Source organism: Chroicocephalus ridibundus, chromosome 6 (genome assembly GCF_963924245.1).
Source record: "Chroicocephalus ridibundus chromosome 6, bChrRid1.1, whole genome shotgun sequence".
Taxonomy (NCBI): domain Eukaryota; kingdom Metazoa; phylum Chordata; class Aves; order Charadriiformes; family Laridae; genus Chroicocephalus; species Chroicocephalus ridibundus.
This window is the reverse complement of record NC_086289.1, coordinates 54,147,091-54,170,935: the sequence shown is the minus strand read 5'-3', so window position 1 is coordinate 54,170,935 and position 23,845 is coordinate 54,147,091. Positions and strand designations below refer to the sequence as shown.

At 38.1% G+C, this 23,845-nt stretch overlaps 1 protein-coding gene across 1 annotated transcript; it reads left to right on the top strand.

Moving 5' to 3' along the window:
* Positions 1-6,564: 6,564 nt before the first annotated feature.
* TRIM42 (tripartite motif containing 42) lies at positions 6,565-15,606 on the top strand. The gene is given in 14 exon segments (XM_063339856.1): positions 6,565-6,585; positions 6,858-6,934; positions 6,936-7,204; positions 8,939-9,083; positions 9,085-9,137; positions 9,140-9,180; positions 9,182-9,593; positions 10,528-10,536; positions 10,911-11,038; positions 11,040-11,525; positions 11,527-11,568; positions 11,571-11,720; positions 12,430-12,657; positions 15,523-15,606. Coding segments are annotated over 14 exon segments (2,145 nt in total).
* The last annotated feature ends 8,239 nt before the right edge of the window (positions 15,607-23,845 follow it).

The following is a 23,845-nucleotide window of genomic DNA, read 5'->3' as shown; positions in this document are numbered from 1 at the left end:
TTCTCTCTCCTGTTGTGTTATGTATAGTAGAACATAGGACATATAAAGAGAGTCCCATGCATTTCCAAAACACCAAAGAGAGAAATATCCAAAACTTAAATTGGGAACAGAAGAAACAGCATAAGGAACAGTCTGTTATGCTATAAAAAGTGGGATTTCCAGTGAGAAATACTGTTCATCGGACTTGTGCATCCTTAACCTTACTGCTGATGAGAAAACTGGTAGAAATGAGCCTCCGGCAATTATGCGAAGAAAAGAATCACTTTTCTCTGACATTCTCATAGAAAACGTGTATTGTATTTGCATGGCAAGGTTTTGGTAGCAGGGGGGCTACTAGGGGTAGCTTCTGTGAGAAGCTGCTAGAAGCTTCCCCCATATCCGATAAAGCCAATGCCACCAGCTTGAAGACAGACCCGCCACTGGCCAAAGCTGAGCCCATCAATGATGGTGGTAGTGCCTCTGTGATAATATATTTAAGAAAGGGAAAGGAAAAAAGGCTGCAGGGCAGCAGCAGCCAGAGAGAGGGGTAAGAATATATGAGAGAAACAATTCTGCAGACGTCAAGGTCAGTGAAGAAGGAGGGGAGAAGGTACTCCAGGTGCTGGAGCAGAAATTCCCCTGCAGCCCGTGGTCAAGACCATGGTGAGGCCGGTTGTCCCCCTGCAACCCATGGAGATCCACAGTGGAGCAGATATGTACCTGCAGCCCCCTTTGGAGGACCCCACACCAGAGCAGGTGGATGCACCCGAAGAAGGCTGAGACCCCATGGAGAGCCTGTGTTGGAGCAGGCTCCTGTCCTGATCTCAACACATGAGCTTTTTGTTATATTTTCTCTCCCCCTGTCCAGCTGAGGGGGGGAGTGATAGAGTGGCTTGGTGGCCACCTGGCACTCGGCCAGGGTTAGCCCACCACAAGAGGTAAGCATACAGCAAGCATGGGGGCATAAAAAAGAGTAAAAAGCAGAGTTGCACACCTGAAAGTACATCTGAAAGTTAATAGTCCATGACACAATAGTTCCAGCACAGATTCAAGTGCAAGCTTAGACACACAGCAAGCAATTTCGCTCAAGAAGCTTTTTCACCTCTGCAGTGCATGTAGGCAGGCATGTTCCCCATCCTCTCTGCAGGGGTTTATAAGCAGCAAGTGCTGTCTTCAGATTTCAATTAAAGATGAAGTGTTTACACTTGTTGTTTTCCTTGCCAGGAGCCCTTTTTTTCCTCTTCACAAGTTCTTCTAAAAAGCACTTATTTTATTTTTCTTTTACATATATTATAAACTTTCTCAGCTGGCAAGATGGAGAAATTTCTGGGGTGAAGGAGAAACTCCACTCCTTTCCTGATCGAAGGGAACTTCTGCTTACCACAGCTTGAATTCCCTATGCTATCCACTGCCTAAATCCATAACGCTTTTTCTCTCACCTCCACCCACTTCGTTTGTATTTTCCCCTCTTCCCCTAGGCAGTGTGAGAGAGTGAATATTATTTTTTCATTTTTTTCCTTTTAAGCAGAGCCAAGTTATTAACACATATTTCACTGCTCAGCTGGACCTCCTAATAAGCTAGTTACTGCTCAGAGCCAAGCTAATCAGGAGCGGAGTCAGGATATCCAGCAAAGAACCAACACAAGAATGAAAAATAGACTAAAAAGTGAGGCTGAAGCTAGGTACTATGGTTAGGGAAGCAGATAAACTAACATAGCAGCCTGAAGGGGGGCAAGTGTCTAATTACCAACTCACCTACTCACTACAGACAAGGACAAAACATTGGCATTAACAAGCTTGATACTATTCATTTACGATTTTGTCATAGAAAAGGATATTTTCTTTTTAAAAAACAAATTCAGAGAAGTTTGGCTGGTTTGTAACCATAGCCAGTTATTTAACGTGCAGGCCAGTACCTCTTAACATAGCATAGCCTTAAATTTTAGATGTGTTGGTTTGCAGCTGCTGCATTTCCTCTGACTAACGCTGCTTTAACTGAAGTAAAAACATTTGAGTTTCTTGTCTGGCGTCTTAATAGCAGCACAGACACACTTCACCTTAAGGACATGAACTGCCTTACTCTGGGAACAAGCAAACTCAAAAAGTCAGAGCCTAAGGAAAAGGCACCCAGAGAGGGGGCGCGAGGGGAACTGAGAGTGAGCCAAACCAGCAACAGAACCACCCGGCAGAGGAAATCCATGCAGCCACCAGGATGAGAATGAAGTACATGAGGGCTGGAGTGGAATCAGAGACAGATAATACATGCCTAGTGTTTCCAATCATCCTGTAAAATGCCCACACTTTTATTTGTTCCAAAGAACAACAGGTCTCACATTGTGACAATAATACATAAGACAAGTCGTCTTCGCATAGCAGGAATAAGAAATAGGTTGTGAAAGACCATGCATGCAGACCCATAGTAACAGTATACTGTTGCATTTTCTTAATATCTATGACAAATAGATCCTCTAAAGCTTTTTGTAGTGATATACTTAATACCTTTGAGATCTGTAAAGGGACACGGAAAGGCTGTGATTTCCCTGGCATGCAAGCACTAGAACGCCCATGTTCTGTGGGAAATGAGTCTCAACCAAAATGGGATTTCTTAGATTTTCTTCTAATTGTGTAATCTTAAATTTCTACTAGTACAGTACCCTCTGCAACATCTTTCGTGTTCTCAAAAAAAGAACTCCTAAAACCACTGTGAATATTTCAGATATTTCTCTATATTCCTTGGGTGAGTTTTATTAGGCCCTGATACTTTGAAAATATTAGTTTTATTTAAGTGTGATAGAGCTTTATTTTTATTATTTTTTTTTATTCTAGATAGTTCTTAGCTACATATTTCTGGTGCTAATTGTGTTACCATATAATCTCAGTTAAGATTTTTAATGAAGAAATACAAAATGTCATTATTTAGTCCTTTTCATTTGGCATTGTCTGCTATTAGTTTTCCCTCCGGCTCAATAATATACTCCCCAAATACAATAATCTCATTCCCAGTTAACCATAACAGTTGTAATTTTTATAGTGTATAGTATTTAGAAATAATTCTGAAGTCAAAGAGAGTTTAAGTGACTATAGAATGTGCATTAGTATTACCTAGTCAAGGGAGTGACTACATAAATAAATCAGATTAGGCTTTCTTGTACCTATAAGCAAAAAGTGGTAAAAGAAAATTTGTTATAATTTTTCCTTCATTTCTTTATCGGTGGGTAAAGGCATATGGAACTCAGTGTGATATGCCTCTTATACAGCTTTAGAGCAATGAAAAAATCTTTAAGTTTACCATGTGTTTGTTGCTCTTTTACTTTACCAGCTGCTAATCTTGATAGCAAATCACCGTCCAAGCTCTGGTCTGGCTGCTGTCTTCATAGCAGCAAATTTTCAACTTGGAAGAGGTGGACAGCAATTCTGAAGATTTTTATATCAACTCTGCCTTTTTTCAGTAGGAGTCACCAAAATATTTCTGATGCTTGAAACATAAGTCAAGGGTAGCAATTTGGCTCCAAGCAAAGAGTTGAATGAAGGAGGAACAACACAGCTCATGAAAATGAGTAAAAATGAATACTGTAGACCCCACTATTTCCTAGGCATTCCCATCACTAGGAAATTGCCCTCTAACCTGTTTTAAAGTGATGGTGAAAACAAAGAGTCAGAAACAGATTTTTCTTATGAAGAAAGGACAGTGATGTTTTTTCCCTGCTCTTACTACTTGTTGTGGCCAAGCTGCAGCTAGCCAGAAATGTTTTCAAAAGCAACTCTCAGTTGTGAATGCATCAGTTTTTGGTTGTACCATGTAAAACTTCTCATTCTAAACCTTCCCCCCAAATTAGACATTTTTATGTGCTGCAGTCAGTTAATCTCTTAAATCATTGCAATTTATTGAAAGAACTGCTGTATCCTGCAGGGAGTAAATCCTGCTGGACTACATGGTTTTATAGGAAGGGTCATTCTTTCCCCACCCTAAGGGAGATACACCTCTATGGGTATTTGAAGGCAGCAGAGGTTTCTTTGCGTGTTTTCTACATAGTAACCGACAGAATTAACACATCAAAAGAAATCTTTGATACCACTAGCAGACATAGAAAAGAACAATGGAGTCAGGTATTACTTTGCTGTGCTTGGAGTACAGAATACAGAGAAAAATTGTGAACTATTGTCATTAGTTTCTGTCTCTCTAATTTGAGCACGTCATCATGGCCAGTGAAAATATGGAAAGAAAAAGCACTTTTATAAATAATAAATCCATTATTTATGTAGTGTTACTACATATGCTAGTCAAGGCTTAAGCCACTGATAGCATATGGTCTTTCTTCAAGCTTCTTTCTGCACATTACTCATCATTGTGCAATCTCAAATTTGTGTTAGAGATATCGGTATTAGAAATATCAGTAAAGTATTTGGAGGTAGAACAAAAGAGGAAGAAAGAAGTAAAAGACAACAACCTTAGCTTATCTTGCAAAACAGAACAGGATAAATTGCCAAGTAGAAAATATTATATTAAGTTATTTGATAGCTAATGGAAGTACAGCATAAATGACCACACCTAACTAATTTGAAGTAATTTCAACTGACTCCCTGTCCTCACCGCACTATGCTTTTCTTTCTCTCTCACTTTTTATTTTTTCCTCAACATCTTGCAGGGTCAAGCTTATTTGCAGGTGAAGTCAACCACATCACAGCCTGCCTATCATGAGAACTATGATGAAAATGACAATCAGATCAAACCACAGCAGAGGCATGTGGGAACATGTTTGCAAACACTATCAAAAGTCTGTCAGTTTGGTTGCAGCTATTGCATCTAATTCGGGTTCTCTGGCAGCCAGTCTGATCTGATCTTTCAAAATCTGATAGAGAATAAACATATTAATGAAATTGGATCTTAGAACTGGTTGCAATCCTAGAGGGAGTTACAGAGAGGGCCACTTATACTAGGAGCAGCACAGGAATGAGGCTGTTGATGAAAGTAGTTTTGGTAAAGCAAAAACTGAAGCACTAAAGATAGCAGGAAATAAGTTATAGGAATTATATGGGGCAGAAGACAATGTTGTCCAAGACTCGGTGGGTAAACACAATTCACAGAGAATCCAAGGAAAAGAAATATGTTGCTGAGAATGATATATGCACAAGTTGCTATTAACCTCTGTGTTATGGAAAAGAGTGTCCAGGCATCAGCACGTAGCACACAAGACATACTTTTGGGGTTTTTCCTTATGCCCCCACCTTTCCTTCCTCAAAAAACCCCCACATGTATTCATGAATGTTTTGCAAAAGAAAAGCAGACACGCATCACAAGATACATTTTTCCTAATGATTGAATTCAAAAGCTTTTCAATATCCTAAAATTAAATAGGCACAATACAAAAGCATTACCATTGATTAAACTGGAAAGACAAATGGAACAAATAACATCCATTAAAGGTCCACTATATACTATGCAAAGCCTTTCAGCACCCAGATCTAGTACTTATGCATGAAAATCCAATTGACACAATAGGCTATAACCATTCCAAAGAACCTATTATAGCCCATCATGTAAATGGTTACACATAATGACACAGCCATTATGGTCTGTGGGGCTCTGGATCAGTGAATTAAAATTTCTCTAGGTAGAACAGACTTTGAGCAAATAGGCTCAAAGGAGCTGTTACAATAAACTATGCCAAGACCTATCTTAGTAACTCCCAATTATACACTAACCCATTAACACAAGTTGAATTGCTAAATTTTGGAAAAATTTAGTTACCTACGCTACAGAAGCCAGCATTAAAAGTCAGTATTCTTGAATATATACCACATAGATATCATTGTCCTTTACAGTTTCAAGTAAGAGAATAAACTATTTCAGATGTCAGTTGCAGATAAATCTTAGAGGGTAAATTTCCTTTTTTAGAATCATAGGATCATTTCGGTTGGAAAAGACCTTTGAGATCGAGTCCAACCACTTACATATAAGCACTATAGTAAGCATGCAATTTTGAGAAGCTTATGTATTCTTTACACAAATTTAATTTTTATTTAAAATTATCATATCTATAAAGAACTAAAAAATGCTATATAAATGTTAGAATAAATCAACTAAATGAAAGAAAAAGGTGCCTGATACAAAGTAACTGAAGAATAATGGAAGTAATATGTCTGCTATGTCACTTATAGGAGAGTGGCAAGCTTAAAGGAAGGGCAAGAAACACACTCGGACTCAGTGGGAAGAGGCAGGTCCGCAGCACATGAGCAATAACACTGAACCTACGATCCAAGTCTAGTTCTTTTCTTCAGGCCTTGGGGAACAAATGCCATATGTCATTCAAGAGCATAAACAGTGGCAGACAAGGGCTTAAAATAATTAAGACAGTTACAAGGATATGCTTCGAGATGCATCTGAAGTGTAAGGTTCTTTCATGTGTGCTAGTTATGCTTAAAGTATTATAGAGGCCTGATGCAAAACTCTCACTGCTGCTGATTAGGGCCTGATTCAGGGAGTTTGCTTACAGCACCCAGCTGAGCTGACAAAATGCCTATGAAGTCTGTGGTCCTAATGAGATAGTGGCCTTAGGGTATCTAATCGAAGTGTATAAACCGGCCATGCAATTAATGAAGAGGGAGGTAAATGTTTTCAAGGAATTCAGGAAGAACGATTATAGTTATTGTGATGTATAGACGACGTAATCACTATATCAGGTTCCTGTGCATAAAATTCTGCCTGTGTCCCTATTCGAATATCTCACTGCGACATCACTTTCTGATTAGAAAGAAGCTCATTGCCACAGCACAGAGCTTGACCCAACAGGCAGAGCTCGTGCCTTTTTGGAGCTCAGTTACTGTAGTGTGCAGAGAAACTGAAAGGACTGGTGAACTTTCTTCCAAGTATCTGACAGAGGGATGAAAATGGGCATCTCTGTTCGACCTGGCAGTGCTGCTCAAACTGCCATTACCTGACTTGCCCAAGCAGAAAGCTTGTATTGGCACTTCTTGTTTGCCAGTGAGCCGAACTGCAGCTGTTTCCCACATCCATATGAAGACAAACCTTGCCCATGCTGCCATTGCTCATGCGCAGAGCATGCAAATTGCTGGCGGTGCTGCTGCTCTTGTTTAAATGACCCAGGCTGCAAATGCTGCTGCTGCGGTGGAGAGAACTCAGCATGTCAGTATTACGAAAGCAAGTGCTGCAGAAGCTCTGCCCATGAACCACATCAGTCAAGAACACCAGGAACCTGTTCAGTAAGTGGAATTAAGGGCTCTTCAAATTTCTTGGGGCTTGTTTTTTCTAATTTCAGTTATGTCTTAATAGATGTGTTGCACTTTGAAACACACGATCTGTTGGCAAGTTGGAGCTATTTCAAATAACCACAGGATATCATTCTTCTGAGAAACAGAAAAAGTAGTTTTATCTTGATAATAATGAAATCTTACACTCATTACTCTGGCCGGGGCAAAGACTACTCCAGAACACCACTGTGCTTGTAATTAGGACAACCTGATTTCCAGACAAAATCCATGAATGGTTAATATATGCATATGCATTCTCACAGTGTAAAAGCCTATGTAGCGACAAGAAGGAACATATTCAGAGAATGTTAAAACAAGGAGGAAAACAGGAATGTGTAGCAAGGGGGCTGCAGACAAGGGAATACATGGAAAATTTCCAATACAAGGAAAATTGGAGTAAAACAGAGAGCAGTAAACTTGCTGTTAAATGGAAGTGGAAGGAAGCAGTTACATTCAGAATAAGACAAAAAGGAGTCAAATAATAGTAAAGGCTCAAGAAATGCCACACAGAGAATGGAAAGAAGGCATAGTAACAGTCTTAGAAGATAAAACTGGAAACCAGAAGGCAAGGGGATGATTATTAACTATAGAAATGCTACATACTGGGGCGGGGGGACAGGACGGGACGACAGAAATTAAGTTATCGGAAGAACTCCAGACTAGAATAGTACCAATCCAAGAGGAATTGACAGGACCTCTGGAAATGCCCTGTTAATTCCTATCTAGGTAAACTTTGAAGACCAGAAGGAATCACGACAGCATTAGAAGATTCTGTTCTCTTTAGTTTATTATGTTTTTTTAGGACTATCAAGATTTGAAGAGAACAGGCATTAGCATATCCTAAAAAATCAGTCTTCTTCTAAAATGAAATAATAATAATTAAAAAGAACCCCTATTTAAAAGTCTTTGCAATTAATATAAAGAATCTGTGATAATAAGGCTGCTACTAACACTAAGAATAAACTTAATTCTAGAAACAAGAAATAATTCAGAGGTGAGTGATTTCTTAAATGACTAAAAATTAGAATGGTCATATGTAAATATGTGTTGTTATGTTAAGAAGTGTTTTCAATACTTTTTTGGAAATGATGAAACATTTAGTTGTGCTACTTTCTTGAGGAAATAGTCCATCTTGAAAATGCAAAAGAAAAACATTTTGACATTTATTGTCTTAAGATTTCATTAAAAAGAAAATACTGTGAAAACATTACCAAAATTGTTGTAAAAGAAAGCACACCCTCTGAAATAAAAAAAGGGTTTAATTTGAATTGCCCATGCTTTTCTTCAGTCTAGTTAGTTATTGTTCCTGTTTTGAAAAATAATCAAACAAGAAAAGGAGTCAAAATATGTTTCATTTTATACCAAACCAAACACCAAACTGTATTCTTCTTTTCATTTGTCCATCAGCAATAAGTCAACAAATTCATACAGACCTACAATGACTGAGATGTCTGTTTATTGTTGTTCTTAGCAACAGTATTCGACATATATTGAAATAATTATGAAAAAGAAAAGGTAAAAAAATGCATTCTTGATAGTGATAACCAACTGTTTAAATAAAAGATCCAGTCAGAATAAATAATTAATTATGGTATGCAAAGCAGAACCACTCATGTTATAAATTAGTGTCTTAGATGATATCCTAATATTTAGATATTTTTGTTTGACCCCATCTTATGTAGGTCAAAAGATACCGTGTTAAGATTTAGAACTAGAAATAATGCATCTGTCCTTACACCAGAAAGGAAGGTCTCCAGACACACTTTCCGTGACCAGTTTGCCTGTCCACTGTGTAAGCAATTGTTTCTCCACCCACTTATGGTGCCGCACAATCATTTGTGAGAAGTGCGTAACTAAAAGCAAGACCAAAGCTGAAGTAACTGAAGACTTAACGTCATTGTATGCCCAGTGTGTAGCAAAGCACATTGCCTCCCCTAACATAAACAAAATTCAGCTGAAATATATGCGCAGACACAGCTTTCTGAGGTGGAGATTTGACCACAGTGAAAGACCAGTCTACTTTGAAACTTGCAGGGAGAGAAAAGTGGCAAGCAAAAGATGTAGAACACGTGGAATAAATAATTGTAATGAATGTCTGCATTTAAATCATAGCAAGAATGGTGCTCAAGACCACATTTTCACCAAAGCACATACAGAAGATCATGAGTGGCACTGCTTACTCCACAGCAACTCAGACCTATCTGAATACTGTCTGGATGACCACGAACCGACCTGTGGGTTCTGCAGGAACTCACTGCACAATGACCACGAGAATATTTCCTTGGCAGTTGCATGTTCAAGGTAGGCAGCTTCCCTCTTTGATACAATTGCAAAATTTAGAAAAGATTCATATTTCTGCTGCTTCTCACACTTCCCCATGCCTCCTTGAGAAAGAAACTTGAACATACGGTTGACAAGCTATGTTAATTCTCTGCAAAGCACAAGAGCCAGAAAGGTGGCCTGTTCCCCCTGTAGGAAGAAAAAGCAACAAGCCCGTAATTGTGGCATCATGAGCCAACTATTAGAGAATGAAGGATCTGTACATGGGATGGGAACGGAAATGTACAACTAGGGAGGAGAACCTTCATTTCATGCTGCAGGACACAGCATGAAATAAACACCAATTACATCTGCAGAATAAAATAGTGATTATTTTTTAGTCAGAAATATATGTTTCAAGATGAACTGCTTCTTCTCCTGCAGGCAAGTTATGAATTGTCCCCCTTCAGTCATGGACTGAATGCTTATGCGCATGCTGACTAAGAGGCAAAGCGCTCACGTTTTTCTGAGGTAACACAGCAACACAGCCACGTCACTCCTTTTAACTAAGACTTGATCCATAGCAACAAAGGGCTGAACACAGACTAGGATTTTACGAATTTCTTTTAATTTTGATCTTTGCGTATAACTTCACAAATGTAGGGGTTGCATGGAAAACAACATGCATGGAAGTTGCATGGAAAATAACATTCAGAAAGGTAAAAGTGAACCATGCACAATGAGAAACAGCTGGAAGCATTAAATTCTCAATTTTGAAAGAGTTTTAAGTTTGAGAAAATAAGTGATGTAGAATATTTCGTAGTGTGAGATTGTTTCCTAAATTAGCTGAATGCCGCTGGGATTTACTATTTACTATTTTTGATTTTTTTCCTTCATAGTTCACAATTTTAGTGTCAGAAGAGTTAATCACACCTTCACATAAAGGCCATCAGAGGAACGTACCATCAGCCACAGACATAATGTGGGCTATGCAGGCATATTTGCTGACATTATTTTAACTTCATACTGGTGAAGTAAATTTTCAAAGATAATATAGAGCTCCAACAAATTAAGCTTCAGGACTTCCTACGTAATGAAGTAAAAATTATCAAGCCCATTTTGGGCGAGATAAACTTGAGTGATTGGGGAAATAATAAAAAGTAGCAATTAACTGCCAAATTTTATACACCCGAATATGAACATTTTAACCCAAACAACCTTCTTCAGGGCTTACCAGCAGCAGATACGGGAGAAAAATACCAGAATCCTTATTCTTGTCCCATGTTTTACGAAACCCAGATTTTTTTAAGCTAAAATCTATCATTCTGCCTCTTGTAAACACTACATTTTAATATGAATTTGGAACATCTGACCTGATTTTTTTTTTTTTACAGTATGTGAAGGAGTTGATAATGATCTAATGGAAGTTATCCTGTTAAAAAAGATTTTCGAGACCTTTAAGGACACCAAAAGGAAGGAGATCAGAAATGGATTCTTAAAATTACGTATGGTTCTTCAAGAACTAGAAAAGAAAGATGATGGAGTTGCTTGAAAATGTTGAACTTAAAAAACAGAAAGAAATTTCAGAATACCTAAATGATACGTCCAATCAGCTATCACATACGGATGGCCTTATTCAATACTCTAAACAGGCTCTTAAGGAGGAAAGCCAAGTGTTTCTGCAATCTGCACACCGCTTAGTGAAAGAAATAGAAAATGCGACTCCTTCCATTTTCCAATCTAGTCCACATGTAAGAGAAGATCCCTGAAGAAAACTTCAACTCAGCTTTGATGAACTTTTCTCCACTTTACAGGGACTTGTCCCATCCCTTAGTGGAATAAAGCAGACAGAAAGTAAAGCAGAAAAATATCTGTATTCTTTTAACCCAGAGATAATGGTTCCAAGGCATTCAAGTACTCAGAAATCCAAGCAAGCAACATCGTTCCGAAGCACATATTTAAATTCCGTGTTTGATTTAGGTGTTCTGCCTAAAGACATTGTCAGATGACCAAGCTCTAAACCCTCCCCATCATCCTACACAGAGTAATGAAGTGTGTGTGCGTACCAGGATTCAGCTTGTGAAAATGCAAGAAAAGAAAGAAAATATCAGGTTTTTAACTTTTCAAGTCTAGAACCTATAGACAATGAATCCGTACCAGTCCTAGAACTTGTTGTTATATACCAGACTGCTGTTTACCTGAGGCCTGCTGAAGTAAGACATCAATACATTCTAAATACACACAAGAAACCATTATATCTTCAGGCCATTAGAGAGTCTGAACCCATAGGAGTTTGAGTAAATAAAACTACAATGTCAGTTCAGATACTTTATTTGTAGGAGACAATGCATTTCAAACTTGCCTTTTGAGATAAACTGAAGCATAAATTGATTTGTATCGCATTACTACTGCAGTCAATAGGGTTGTTATATTATGTATGTGATATAAATACGTTACATGGAAAGGTCCAATGCAGAAAGAAATAGATGTACCGTGTTTGTTTTTAAATATCTGTATGTTAGATCAAATAATTCGATCCTGGTCTTGACCTTCAATGTGACAACATCATATCCATGTAATTTTCCTTATCATACATTTCATAGATGCTAACAAGATCAGGATGCCAGTTGCGTAAGACCCCAAGTGCACATTGCAAAGTGCTGACTGCTGTCAGCCTGAATTGCTTTTAGCGCGTTAGAAGAGGGTACTATGACATTCCCAGGAGGAAGCTTAGCGTTTTCCAAGTAAGACCACAAATTGCACATCTTCCACATATAATTCATGCTATCGTTGGAATTTTAGCTGCATTGGCATTTCAAAATTAAAATCTGCCAAACAGGGGCCTTCCAAAAAAGCAAAACTGAAAATGAGCGAAAATAAAGAGTACGTAATTGTGTACTACAGATTTTTGTCTCTTCACAGATTTACTGGACTTGTCCCACAGAACATGTGGATTTCTTTGAGGTAGAGTTTTATGAAGTTGCTCGTATTGGTCCTGGTAACATTGTCCAGACACAACTAGCTGACCAGCTAAGCAAAATACAGCTGTAGAACCTTGAGGTACATAATCTGGATCCAAATACAGAATATCTTTTTAAAGTCCATGCTGTCAATGCAAGTTGTTAAGAAGAATGGAGTGAGATCTGTAAGGTATTGCAGATTCTTCCTATACTTTATAAAGTTGCCCTAACTTTCTTGTCTCCACAATTGTTTTTTACCCCACATATTTATGAAGGGGACTGCTTAAATGGAATATTGCTATTTCTTTACCTAGATAAGTGATACTAAAAGTTAGACTGGATTTTTCCATACATTGTTCTTTCTAGCTCAGTTTGCAACTGCTGACCTACATAGAATGTTTCTCATTTTTTCTAGCAGGGATGCTGTGTCATGATTACATCAGGCAAGTCACTGTAATCCATATTACTTCAGGACTGAGACTGCTTTTGCACTAATCTCTCTAAACACGGAGTAACAATAAGAAGAGTAAGATGCAAAAGCTTTCATGCTAGAACAGGTGGCAATCGTTAAAAGAGAGGAAACAAACAGAACAGATAATTAAGATTATTCTTTGACACCTTTGGTCCCAAGTCTCCTTTACTGTGGTATTAGAAGAGGAGGAACAGAGTTGCAAAGATAAAACTTAAAAGGAGTAGGAAGGTATTCAAAAAAGTGTCAAAAGTTAAGACATTTAATGAATTCACTTTAACACCCCTTAGGTATCCCAAATCTCTTGCTGAAGTCACCTTTAGTTCTTCATGCCTAGCTTAAAAAATACATACTTAATTCATGCTTTCTCCTTGATAAATTTTCAGTAAAGGGTGTATTGAGGAGCTGCAGTGCATAAAACGCAGATGGCTTCCATGAAAAAGGTAGGTGCTATTCTCTGCTTGCAACCGCATTTCACAGCCTTTTCCTACACCAATTGCAGCAAGAGCTGCCCCTTTCCAGGCCTCTTGTCCCTTGTCACATTTAGAGAGTAAAAGTCTTAACTTTGAAACAGCATTCAGACATCCCACTCACCTCATGGGTTTTAACGACAAATGACATCTTCCTGGACTGCTCCACTTCCTATACTTAAAACACTGAGTGGAGTATTTTCTTTTTTTTTTTTTTTTTCAAGCTAACATTTTGGAACGCTATATTGATTTTTCTTCTGAAATTGTTCTGTAATTTGCAGAAGTAGAGAGTTTCATAGCAAAAGAAAATGAGACAGCATATATGACAGACTTTTATAAATCTTCTTTTAAAAAATAATTAACTCTGTTCCTTTTGCATAGTATCAGACTATTTTACTCTACCAGTTATACTATACAGAAAGCTTGGAAGGACTTTATTTAAAAGAAAATATGGCATTGGATTTTAAGTAGGAGATTTAGTCAGAGCAATATCATTCTTCGTGTGTAACAGTTACCAAGTCTATGAGAGAATGTAACCGTGATGGCTGTGAGAGGTCACAGGAGCCCAGGCACCAAGGTATGAAGAGGAGGAAGGTGACGGAAAGTTTCATTCTTTGAACTAAAGCTGATGCCATGCCACTGATACCCCGAAATATCAAATCCCACAAAAAAGGTTATTCAATCACAGGGTGTTATTTAATGTTACAAGCAGATTTGCCATGTCTGTACGCAGCTCTCATAAGCAAAACAGAAATCTGTAGTCTTTGTGCTTTTAGAAGTGAGGGAACTTCTCCCTTCTTAGCTCAATAGCATGATTGTCGGCTTACAGCTGAATCACAGCTTCCTCAATTTCTGCAATTTGTCAGTGTGCGAAACACTGTGGAAGTACCACTATATCCTTGTTACACGATCATAGAATCTGCTGCAGATGGCATGATCTCTTTGCCCAAGAGTTCAATACAGTTGTCTTGATACATGCTCCTAATGCCTCAGGAAGTGCCCAAAGGCATCCAATGTATCTGCACAGGGCTGACAGACGATACAAGACTTGGAAGATGCACTTCTCCAGCAGCAACTAGGAAGAAGGCACATTACCCTCATTACCCATGAACATCTAAACTGGCAAAAGGTGTTCAATTGAAGGAATTACACTGAACTACCCTGGGTAAGGGAATGAACAATAAGGGAATATTTTTTAGTATGTGTTGAGGTTGTGTAAGATCCTAGATGAATGACAGAAACTGAATGCTGCCTTGCCAACCAAACTGCTGCATTAAACAGCCCTGGCAAACCATACAAAACTGTGCCACAAGGCAAGCAGCAAGGAATCCTCTAAGGATGAAATGGAGACTTTCAACAGAGTAGGCAAAAATTTGTTGCCCCGGAGACAAAGGATTTGGCTGTGTCTGCCATGGGAGGAGGAATGAGAAGCACTAAGGGTACAGTTAGAAAACCAGGAAGGGAAAACGCTGGAATTCTGCAATCCTTGTAGTAGTTGCTCCCAGTACTACCACTCTTGGAAGAGGTGCTCCCCTACCCCTTCTTCTCAACAACAGCAGCAGCCTGCAGCTCTTCACGGTGGCCTGCCACAAATGCCAATGGCCTCTGTGTTCCTTAACTTGTCACCTGAGACTGCCAACCACAGAAACAGTGATAATTCTAATGATGGGTTTGTTGCTTTTTAACTTTTCATCTTTGTCAATAAAACCTTTAGAAGGAGATTTTTCAAAATTACCTTGGAACCCAAATGCAAAATGACTTTTAATAGGATGTGGGATTGTAAATCCAGTGGTCATATCTGAAACTCTTTCCCTAAATGACCACCTGCCAGAACCTAATGGCTATATATTACATTAATCACTGTAATGTTTGCCACCAGACAATTGATTGCCTTCCATGTAAGTTTCTTTTAAAGAGCTCAATTTCCATTTTGCCTCTAAAATAAGTACTTAGGCTTTCCAAAGCTTAACATAGATGAGACAATTTCACTGCTTTGAAAATGCATCTGTAAGTGGTAAGTTCTTTTGAAAACAGACACTAACTAAATCCTTTCCCCAAAATAATAAATACATGTATCTCTTCTGTACTTTAATATAATCTTGTTTTCTACTTGCAGATAATTGCTTCAGAGGAATATGGGAAAATCAGAGACGTGGGAGAAGCAGAAGAGTATTCAGGGCGTTCTGCATACACCGTATAGATAGACAAAGAATGAAACAAGGAATTCTTTTTTTTTTTTTCTTGAAGAACAGGAAATTGTGGATGCTTTCTTATGCAATATCTAATTTTCCACTGAAGTTAGCAGCCAAAGATCTAACAGTGAGCTCTTCAAACTACTATATCTTTCTGGCAAATAATAATAATTTAAAAAATCCTGCCTTTTCATTAGGTTTTCTTTTTTTCAAATGCAACATCAAGACCTAAGGAAAATGCTATGCGTGCATGAAAATATAGTATAAAACCCATTATACTTGAGGGACCTTTGCAGCTTCAAAGGAAATAAATGACATATTTGCACTGTAAGTTAAAATTCCAATTACTATTCCCTATAAGACCATTCAATACCAGTTCATAAAGAGCTGCAGGAGCCTATATCACACTTTGCATATTTTTAAAGCACAGAATAAGGACACTAGCAACAAGCAAGACAAAACCACAAGGACGAGGGAAGACAAAACTTTATCTCCTTATGCACTTATGTAGTAGTGGTTAGGTTTAATTAACTGTTGTGAAGGCCACCTATGTGAGCTGCAGAGTATCAATTTGTTAAAAGTAGCTGCATGTAAAATCAGGAGAAGTCGCAGTAGCTCTGATCCACTCAACAGGAGTTACTAGATCCACAGCAAGTTACTGTGTTGAGATAATCAAGAGTAATAACTAATGTCCTTCTCTGTGGAGGGATGATCTTGCACGGTTCCTTTCTTTCATTTCAGTCATACCAACCAGGTATATGTATCTAGCTATGTATCTATATTTTTCCACACGTACACATATATGTACTTATACACATCTCTCTCCATATATGCTTGCACATATACATACACACATATGTATATACGCATTTAAACACATTTACAACTGCCTTTGCCCCAGTCCTATCAAGTAGGGCTTTTACATGGGAATGGAAATGGGATCAGGGCCAGTACTAGCATTGTTAAACCCCTTCTGTGCGTCTGTATGTTTGCGTCTTACCTTCATCACAGAACAAATCTGGTTATGGAAAATCACGTATTACGAATACTGCTCTTGAATCTTGGACCTCCTGCTACTTCCTTAAGGCCAACAATAAAACTTAGGTGTATTTATTATTAATATATCATTTATTCATTGCATCTTTCATTTCTGAAGCTCTGGTTCAGCTTTGCATTGTTGCTGCAAGGTAGTAGTAATATTCTACCCACTTTATGCGTGGCTAATATGATAAAAGAGGAGTCTGAACAAAAAGGCAACGAAGCCAAAATCTGAACTCTGAGGGCACCTAGTTCTCTATCTGGTGCCAGCTAGTGAGCTATTAGTGATGCTTCACTTAATATGTGTGTTCTTGCCAGGATCTCTATGCAGTCTTTCTTTGACGGCATACTATGAACTCTCTAGAAAGGAGTAAAGGCTATTAAAATAGGTTTGCATTTTCAAACCTACTGAACAATTGTAGCACTGCCTGATTTTGAGAAGCTTATTCTGAAAGATTTAAAAGGGACCTGATCATCACCTATGAAAAGCACCTGCAATCTAAAACTTCTGCTCGATTTTTGCAGAAATCTGAATCTCTGAGCTCTCCATAGTAAAGCCCAGCAATTTCTTCAATGCTCATGGCATTTTAAACCCCTTCCCCAGACAGCAACATTTTATACCTATTTCAAGGACTTGTGAGGTTTTGCTGACGTTCTACAGTTCCGCAGAAGCTCACCCATCTGGTATTCCATTTAGTATATTTCTCTGTAGATGGATAATACGGCAATTTGTATCAACAGTATAAAATCCCTTCATACCCCCTGGCTATCCATTGATAATAGCAGCCTTCTGTACCCAGCAGTTTTTAAGAGATGCAATTTGCACTACACAGTTCTGTGCAACAGTCAAGCAAAGCTCCAGTTCCCATTTCATGTAAACAGTGACTCAGATCACTTGAATAGGGCAACATTTTATCAATATCACTAAGAGATCAGGCCCTGCAAGCTTTAAGATTTTTATTAATTATTGTGGGGCTGCTGGAAGCCTACGTTTCTTTTCAAACAAATTACCTTTCAAACATCTCTATCTCGGCTCCCTTTGCTTTTTTCTCCAGGGTTGCCTCTTTCTTTTCACGGGAGAAAAAAAATGTGTTAAGTTCCTTACATACAGTTCAGTGCCTGCCTATTGTGAGCACAGCCAAATCCCATGGCGACTGGATGTCTACAGCCCAATTTACTGCACTCCTCCTTTCAATAAGCAAGCAAGGCAAAGAATGGAACAATTTTGCTTATCTACTCCTTGCTGCTCAGTTGCAGCAATGGGTGGGGAGGCAGCACCATCTCTCACCCTGTGCAGACATCCTTCATCTGCATGCTCTGAAATTGGAATTTTGAGATGTCTATAAATAAATAAAAACCTGCCTGTATTTAATGCAGTGTGATATTTGCATAATTACTTTTCAAGGTAATGAGTTTAACAGAAGCCAAAACACAGAAGGTTGAATATCTTTAGAGCAGCCTGTGCCAGCAAATAAACACAGTACTCTTGTAAGTATCAAATTGCAGAGCAGTTTAGAACCAGCGTAATTTATTTAGGGAACAATAAGCATCTATTTGTGCTGGGCAGGTGACCAAGGTGAACAAATGAAAGACATATATGTAATTGAATATTAGATGAGCCATCATTTCATTTCACCACCATTTGTCTCTTGGAATACCCGTAACCAACCCTGCTGAACAAAACATTACAAAATAAAGGTGTCTGTCAAACTACCTCCTCCAAAGCCAAGCAAACAGCTGGGCTGAACCAAATAACGGCAATTTGAAAGAAAATATCCCCACTTTGTTAAGTGATGAAATCAAGACCAACATCAGTCTAACATACAGAGATCTAGCCAGTGGCATCTCTGCCTTCCTAGATGGATCATAAATTAAGTGGCAGGAAGGAGACAAGTCGGGGGTGCAGCTGGCTAACCTGTTTGGACACGAAGCAACTAACCAACCCCCTCTGCATAGCAAACCCCAGAGATATATGGGCATCAACTATTAAGCCAAGGTATCACGCTGTTTTATCATCCGCTTGCTGTGTAGGAAGTAACTAGAATCAATATTATTCAAGGGTCTGTGATGGCTTCTTCAAGAATATTTCCAAGACCATTATAGACCTTTGGAGAACATTGGTCCACCTGTAAGACGTTATTTCTACACAAGAAGAGGTAGTGGTCTTTGGGAGCCTAAATGTTTAGCTGACAATTCTGACTGAAAATATTCCCACTGTTTTATAACATAGCTACTGTTCATAATGCAATGAGACTCACATTGCACCTCTGTACAACGTGTAAAAGTGACTTGATAGCTGAACTGAAATTCTGAAGTACACAACTACAGATAAGTATTAAGTCACAGCATTTTAAGTAAATAAAGCAGAGCAATAAATATGTAAACAAATATGATCACAGCCTGTTAAAACTGTTCTGCTTTGCACTGTAAAGCTGTGACTTAGTGCTGCTGAGAAATACGTTCTGCAATCATAATTAGGGGAGAGAACAAAAATGAAAAAAAGAACTAATAATCAAAATTATTTGAAGCAAGTCCCTTTTCTTTCTTATAACTCCAAACCCACAAGTTTTAGTCCCCCCCAAATGCTTCTTAAATTAAAATCATCTGGATAATGGAGAGTTTGAAAATATAAGAAGAACTCAAAATAATATACATAATAAAAGACCAACTAGATACCAGCAAATAAATATTAAAAAAATAAGGGAAACACATGTCCATAAAGGTTTTGGCTACTTGCTCCTGCCATAGAAAATAGAATCAAAAGTGATATGTAACTGCAACAAAATTCAGACTTAGGCATTTCTTTACCTGAAAGTTAATGGTAAACTGTTGATACTTAAAAACATAAATGAAATTACTTGTGATCAGAGAGGATTAATTTACACAGAAAAATTATCCATGAGCTGCTTCTGTTGTGCTACTGAGGACCTCAAGCTTTCACTGACATTATCAGGAATGTTAATATATGTAAGAGCATGAAATACTCAAGATCCAACTAAATGACAGCAAGGGAGGAATAAAATAACCGCCTGCCTGAAAGGTGTAAACATCTAAGAGGAAGACGAATAACTTACCAGGTATCATGTCACACAACAGTGTTCAGAAATTACTGCTTTGACCTAAGCAGTCGGTGTTGTACAAAATCTAAATCAACAGTGAATATGTTACATATTGCAAAGCTTTTTCAGAGACAAAACTGATTCCAATGTACAAAGCAGTATTAGGGAGAGTTCACAGGACAACAATCGTCAGTCTCATCCAGTGAGGTACATTTCAGCTAAAGGAAGAGAAGGAGGACTTTTTCTTCAAAAGGACTTTCACTGGAGCATGCAGGTCACAGGAAACGTAACATATCAGCTTGGAAGCTCAAAAGCTTCAACTTGGAAGCCAGTGACTCAAGAGAGGTGACCAGAGTAGTTTGACCAGACCAAACTATCACAGCCATATAGCTTACCTATAGCTCTAAAACCTAGGAAATATTTTTTACTTTTGTTTCCTGTCATGAATTCTAGCTTTGTAAAATGTGAATTATTTGCTTTCTCAGCTACACGGAATGTGTGTTTCAATCATCTCATTATTTTGCTGGATTCAAAGTAGTTGAAAAATTCATAAGAAAATTTGCTTCCTTCCCCTGCACTTCTTTTGCTATTCATATGTTAAACAACACTTCAGAGAGAAATCTCAATTGCCAAGAACTCTCACAGCCATGCATCAATCTTTTTAATAGAGTTCACTGTGTTCCCCCCACCCCCCGCCCCTTACAAGAGTAACTAAGAAAGACTCTATAAATTCTGGGATTTTGGTCTGCAAATAAAAATCTCCTGGACGTGCCCTTGCATTTATAAATGTGTTAGTTACTATGAGATTTTTGCATTGCTTACTTTTATCAGCTGATGGCAGGAAACAAATCATAATAAATCTGAGATCAAGTCATTAATTCTTCTGCAACTCAAACGCGTAAGAATATTTCACAAGACTCACAACCTGAAGTGGAAAAGGTCTCAATTTTAAAAAAAAGACCCACAAAGCTTGCATTCTCCAAAACATTTAGATACATCAGTGACTTCCCTAGGGTTTTTTATTTATTTTTCCCCAGCAAACACTTTGAGCAGAAATGACATTGCATTTGCTGGCAATTTCACCCTTTGAAATGTTCAGCTTTTCATCAGAAAGCCTGCACAGAAAGTATTATTTCTTGATTTTAATGTTACTGAATATACACCTGATTTGCCCAGACAGCTCTGAATGGGCTAATTCTTGCTCTCCCAACACTGTTTATCTGAAGGTTAGAAGCCAAAATGGGGGTCATAAGAAAACCTAACCATCCAGAAACCCATTTTTCAAAGCAATTTTTGAACCTCATAAAACAATACAAACTAACGATGCAGAACTCGATGCTCCAAGAACTCCTCTTAAGCTAAAGAAGCAGCGGCTTTTGGTCGTGAATTCTAAGCACTCTAGACCCAATTTACAATAGGTATGCTGAATAAATTGTCTCGTATTACAGCTCACAAAGTGCTCTATGTAAGAATAGTCAGGTTAGATAAAAGCTCTGCCTAGTGTGCTATCCACTCTCTCTAACAGTGATCAGCAGCAAACAGAGGAGTGTAAGAACGGTGATATTCTCCAAGCCTTCGTAAGGTATGGCTTAAGGATTTCATCAGCCACAGATAGCCTCTTGATATCCAATAGCTCACAAGTATTATCTTCTTTGAATTTGTCCACTCCCATTTTGAGACCCTGACAACTTTTTGCCTGTATCATATACCTCTATGGCCAGAGAGTAGCCCTCTGTGGAGAGGATACCCCTCTCCAGCAGCAAAATCAAACCTGAGTTTAGAAGTTCATCATACTGGCCTTGCGCTAAAAATTTCTTTCTAACAGATAAAGCATCTAATATTGCCTAACTTCTCTATAAATGTCTACAATCAGGTAAAAAAGAAAATATTTCCAAAAAAATAACTCACATGGTACTAAAGTAAGACATCTGCAAAAGGACTTTCTAACAGAAGTGCCAAGTGAATCGAGGCGAATCTTTTGTTAAAAACTTATGAGGGGCAATATTTTGAAACTTGAAAGGAAAAAGGTAATATTCATTATAAGAGTTAAGCTTTTCTATTATTTGTCTGGGTTCATATACTTTTATACGTGCTTGGGTGATCTTTCAAAATTAGTGCTTGCCTAGCTTTCTTTTGGGCTGTTACACCTTCCCAATTTTTCCAAGATTTATTTAGAAGTAGATTTGTGGACAAGAAAACGCTTGAGATAATTCTTTTAGAAACTCTGCAATACAAGTTATCTCTACCTGCTAAATTAAAAAAAAATAATTTTAGTGAATGATATTTATCATCCTTGTTATCACGGTGAAAAATAGAAATCTACCTGGAGGATAAATCACAGAGTAGTGACTGGGAGTCAAGTAGAAGAAAGTTCTGCATTTCCTGCACTTCTGTAAACTGACTCGCCCCTAAAGGTGTGCTGTGGTAGGAGGTTAGAAGCAGATGAGGCCATCAACACTGTGGAGTAATTTGGTAAAAATTCTGGTGATTTTCTCTTGTAAAGCTCTTTTCTGATCAAACATTTTCCTAGTGAATTATTCACTGAGGAATAAACTTCAAATGACCCCTCATTCATTTCCTAGCTTTGTTATAAAACTAGAAATCAAATCATCACAAGCTTATCCAGCCAAACAAATAACATCTACTTGTCTAAGTTAGTTAAACACATTAAAAGTAACTAACACAAAATAAAACAAGAAAAAAAGCCTTCTCAGCGGAGTTTATTCTTAATTAAACACAACAGACCAACTGTGCTATGCACCTCAGGAAACTTCAGAGGCTACAGAAAGCTCCAGATTAGATTATTGGATATCATTCCGAAATCTACCAGGAATTTTACCTGGCTACAGAAACGTTTTGCTTTATGTTTCCGCATGAAGTTTCATTAGATGATCAAAGGGAGAAATTTCTGCTCACAGTTTTCTTACCCTTAGCCCTTTCTGAACCTTTTTCCACACAGCAAAAAAAGAGACTTCTGAGTAAGGAAGCGAAACTGAGAGAGTGATTTAAAAAGAACAAGGTAATATATATCCAAAGGTTGGGAATGTTTGCCCTCTCTCAAACTCAAATCACTTCCTGTTCCCTACTGGCAAACGTATTTGACAAACAGAGGCATCCGTGATATTTAACGCAGCACTGGAAAATGGTCTTTTGAGGATTACATTATAGAGCTTTTGTGTCCCAAGCCCCACAGGTTTTAGGGCCTGCCAAAACCGAGGTACAGGACAGCACCTTTCCAAGGTTGAACAGGGGATATTTAAGAGGAGGAGGTACATAATTTGCTAACTGTGTGTAGCTAAGGTAGAGATGTATTTATTCTTGCTGTCCTCAGAGACACACTGTTAATACGACACTGAGAGCAGGCTAATAAACCAGCCTATTCAACTGGATTTTTAAAACTTAGTATTATGCTAACACAATAATTAACCATTTTATTAACATGGGAAATGGCAGAGTTCAGTTGTGTCTACTCAGATCGGAACTCTCTCAAGTCTCTTGGAACCTATTGGAGGATAGACAGAACATACTCTAAGGTAATGGAAAAACATGACCTCATTTACTCAGCCAATGCAGATTTTACTCATTTCTTATTTACCAGACTTGGACTGGAAAAAAAAATGCAAGGAAAAACTAGAGAACTTCTGCTACTATATCTTGAATCTTTCTGATGATGCCAGGGTGCCATAACCTCTGCAATGCTGCAGTGTCCTCCATATGATAACACGGAAGGAGGGGCAGGGGAATGACGCTTCTTTCTTTCACACATACCATAAAGTCTCACAATTCAAGATCCTGAAGTTGCAGAGGGGGAAACTATTGCTAGATTTTATAGTGCAAACAATTACAGAGGAATAAGAGGGCTTCTGCATCCTTTCTTGTCACTGTCTGCACAAAGATCAGAGCTAATGTGAGCCTTTAAAATTTGGAAAAGCTACATTACCTCTGGCAAGTCTGTACAACTTTTATACTCAGTTTCACTCAGGTGTACATGTAAATTATTTTAATACATCAGGAAAAAAAAAATCTTTTATGCACACTATAGTCACATTTCCACTACTTGAATTTTCTTCCCTGGTTAGATGGAAACTGGAAAAGCTGAGGACATTTTGCAAAGGCCATTATTTCAGTGAAAAGTATTTCAGAGTAGACC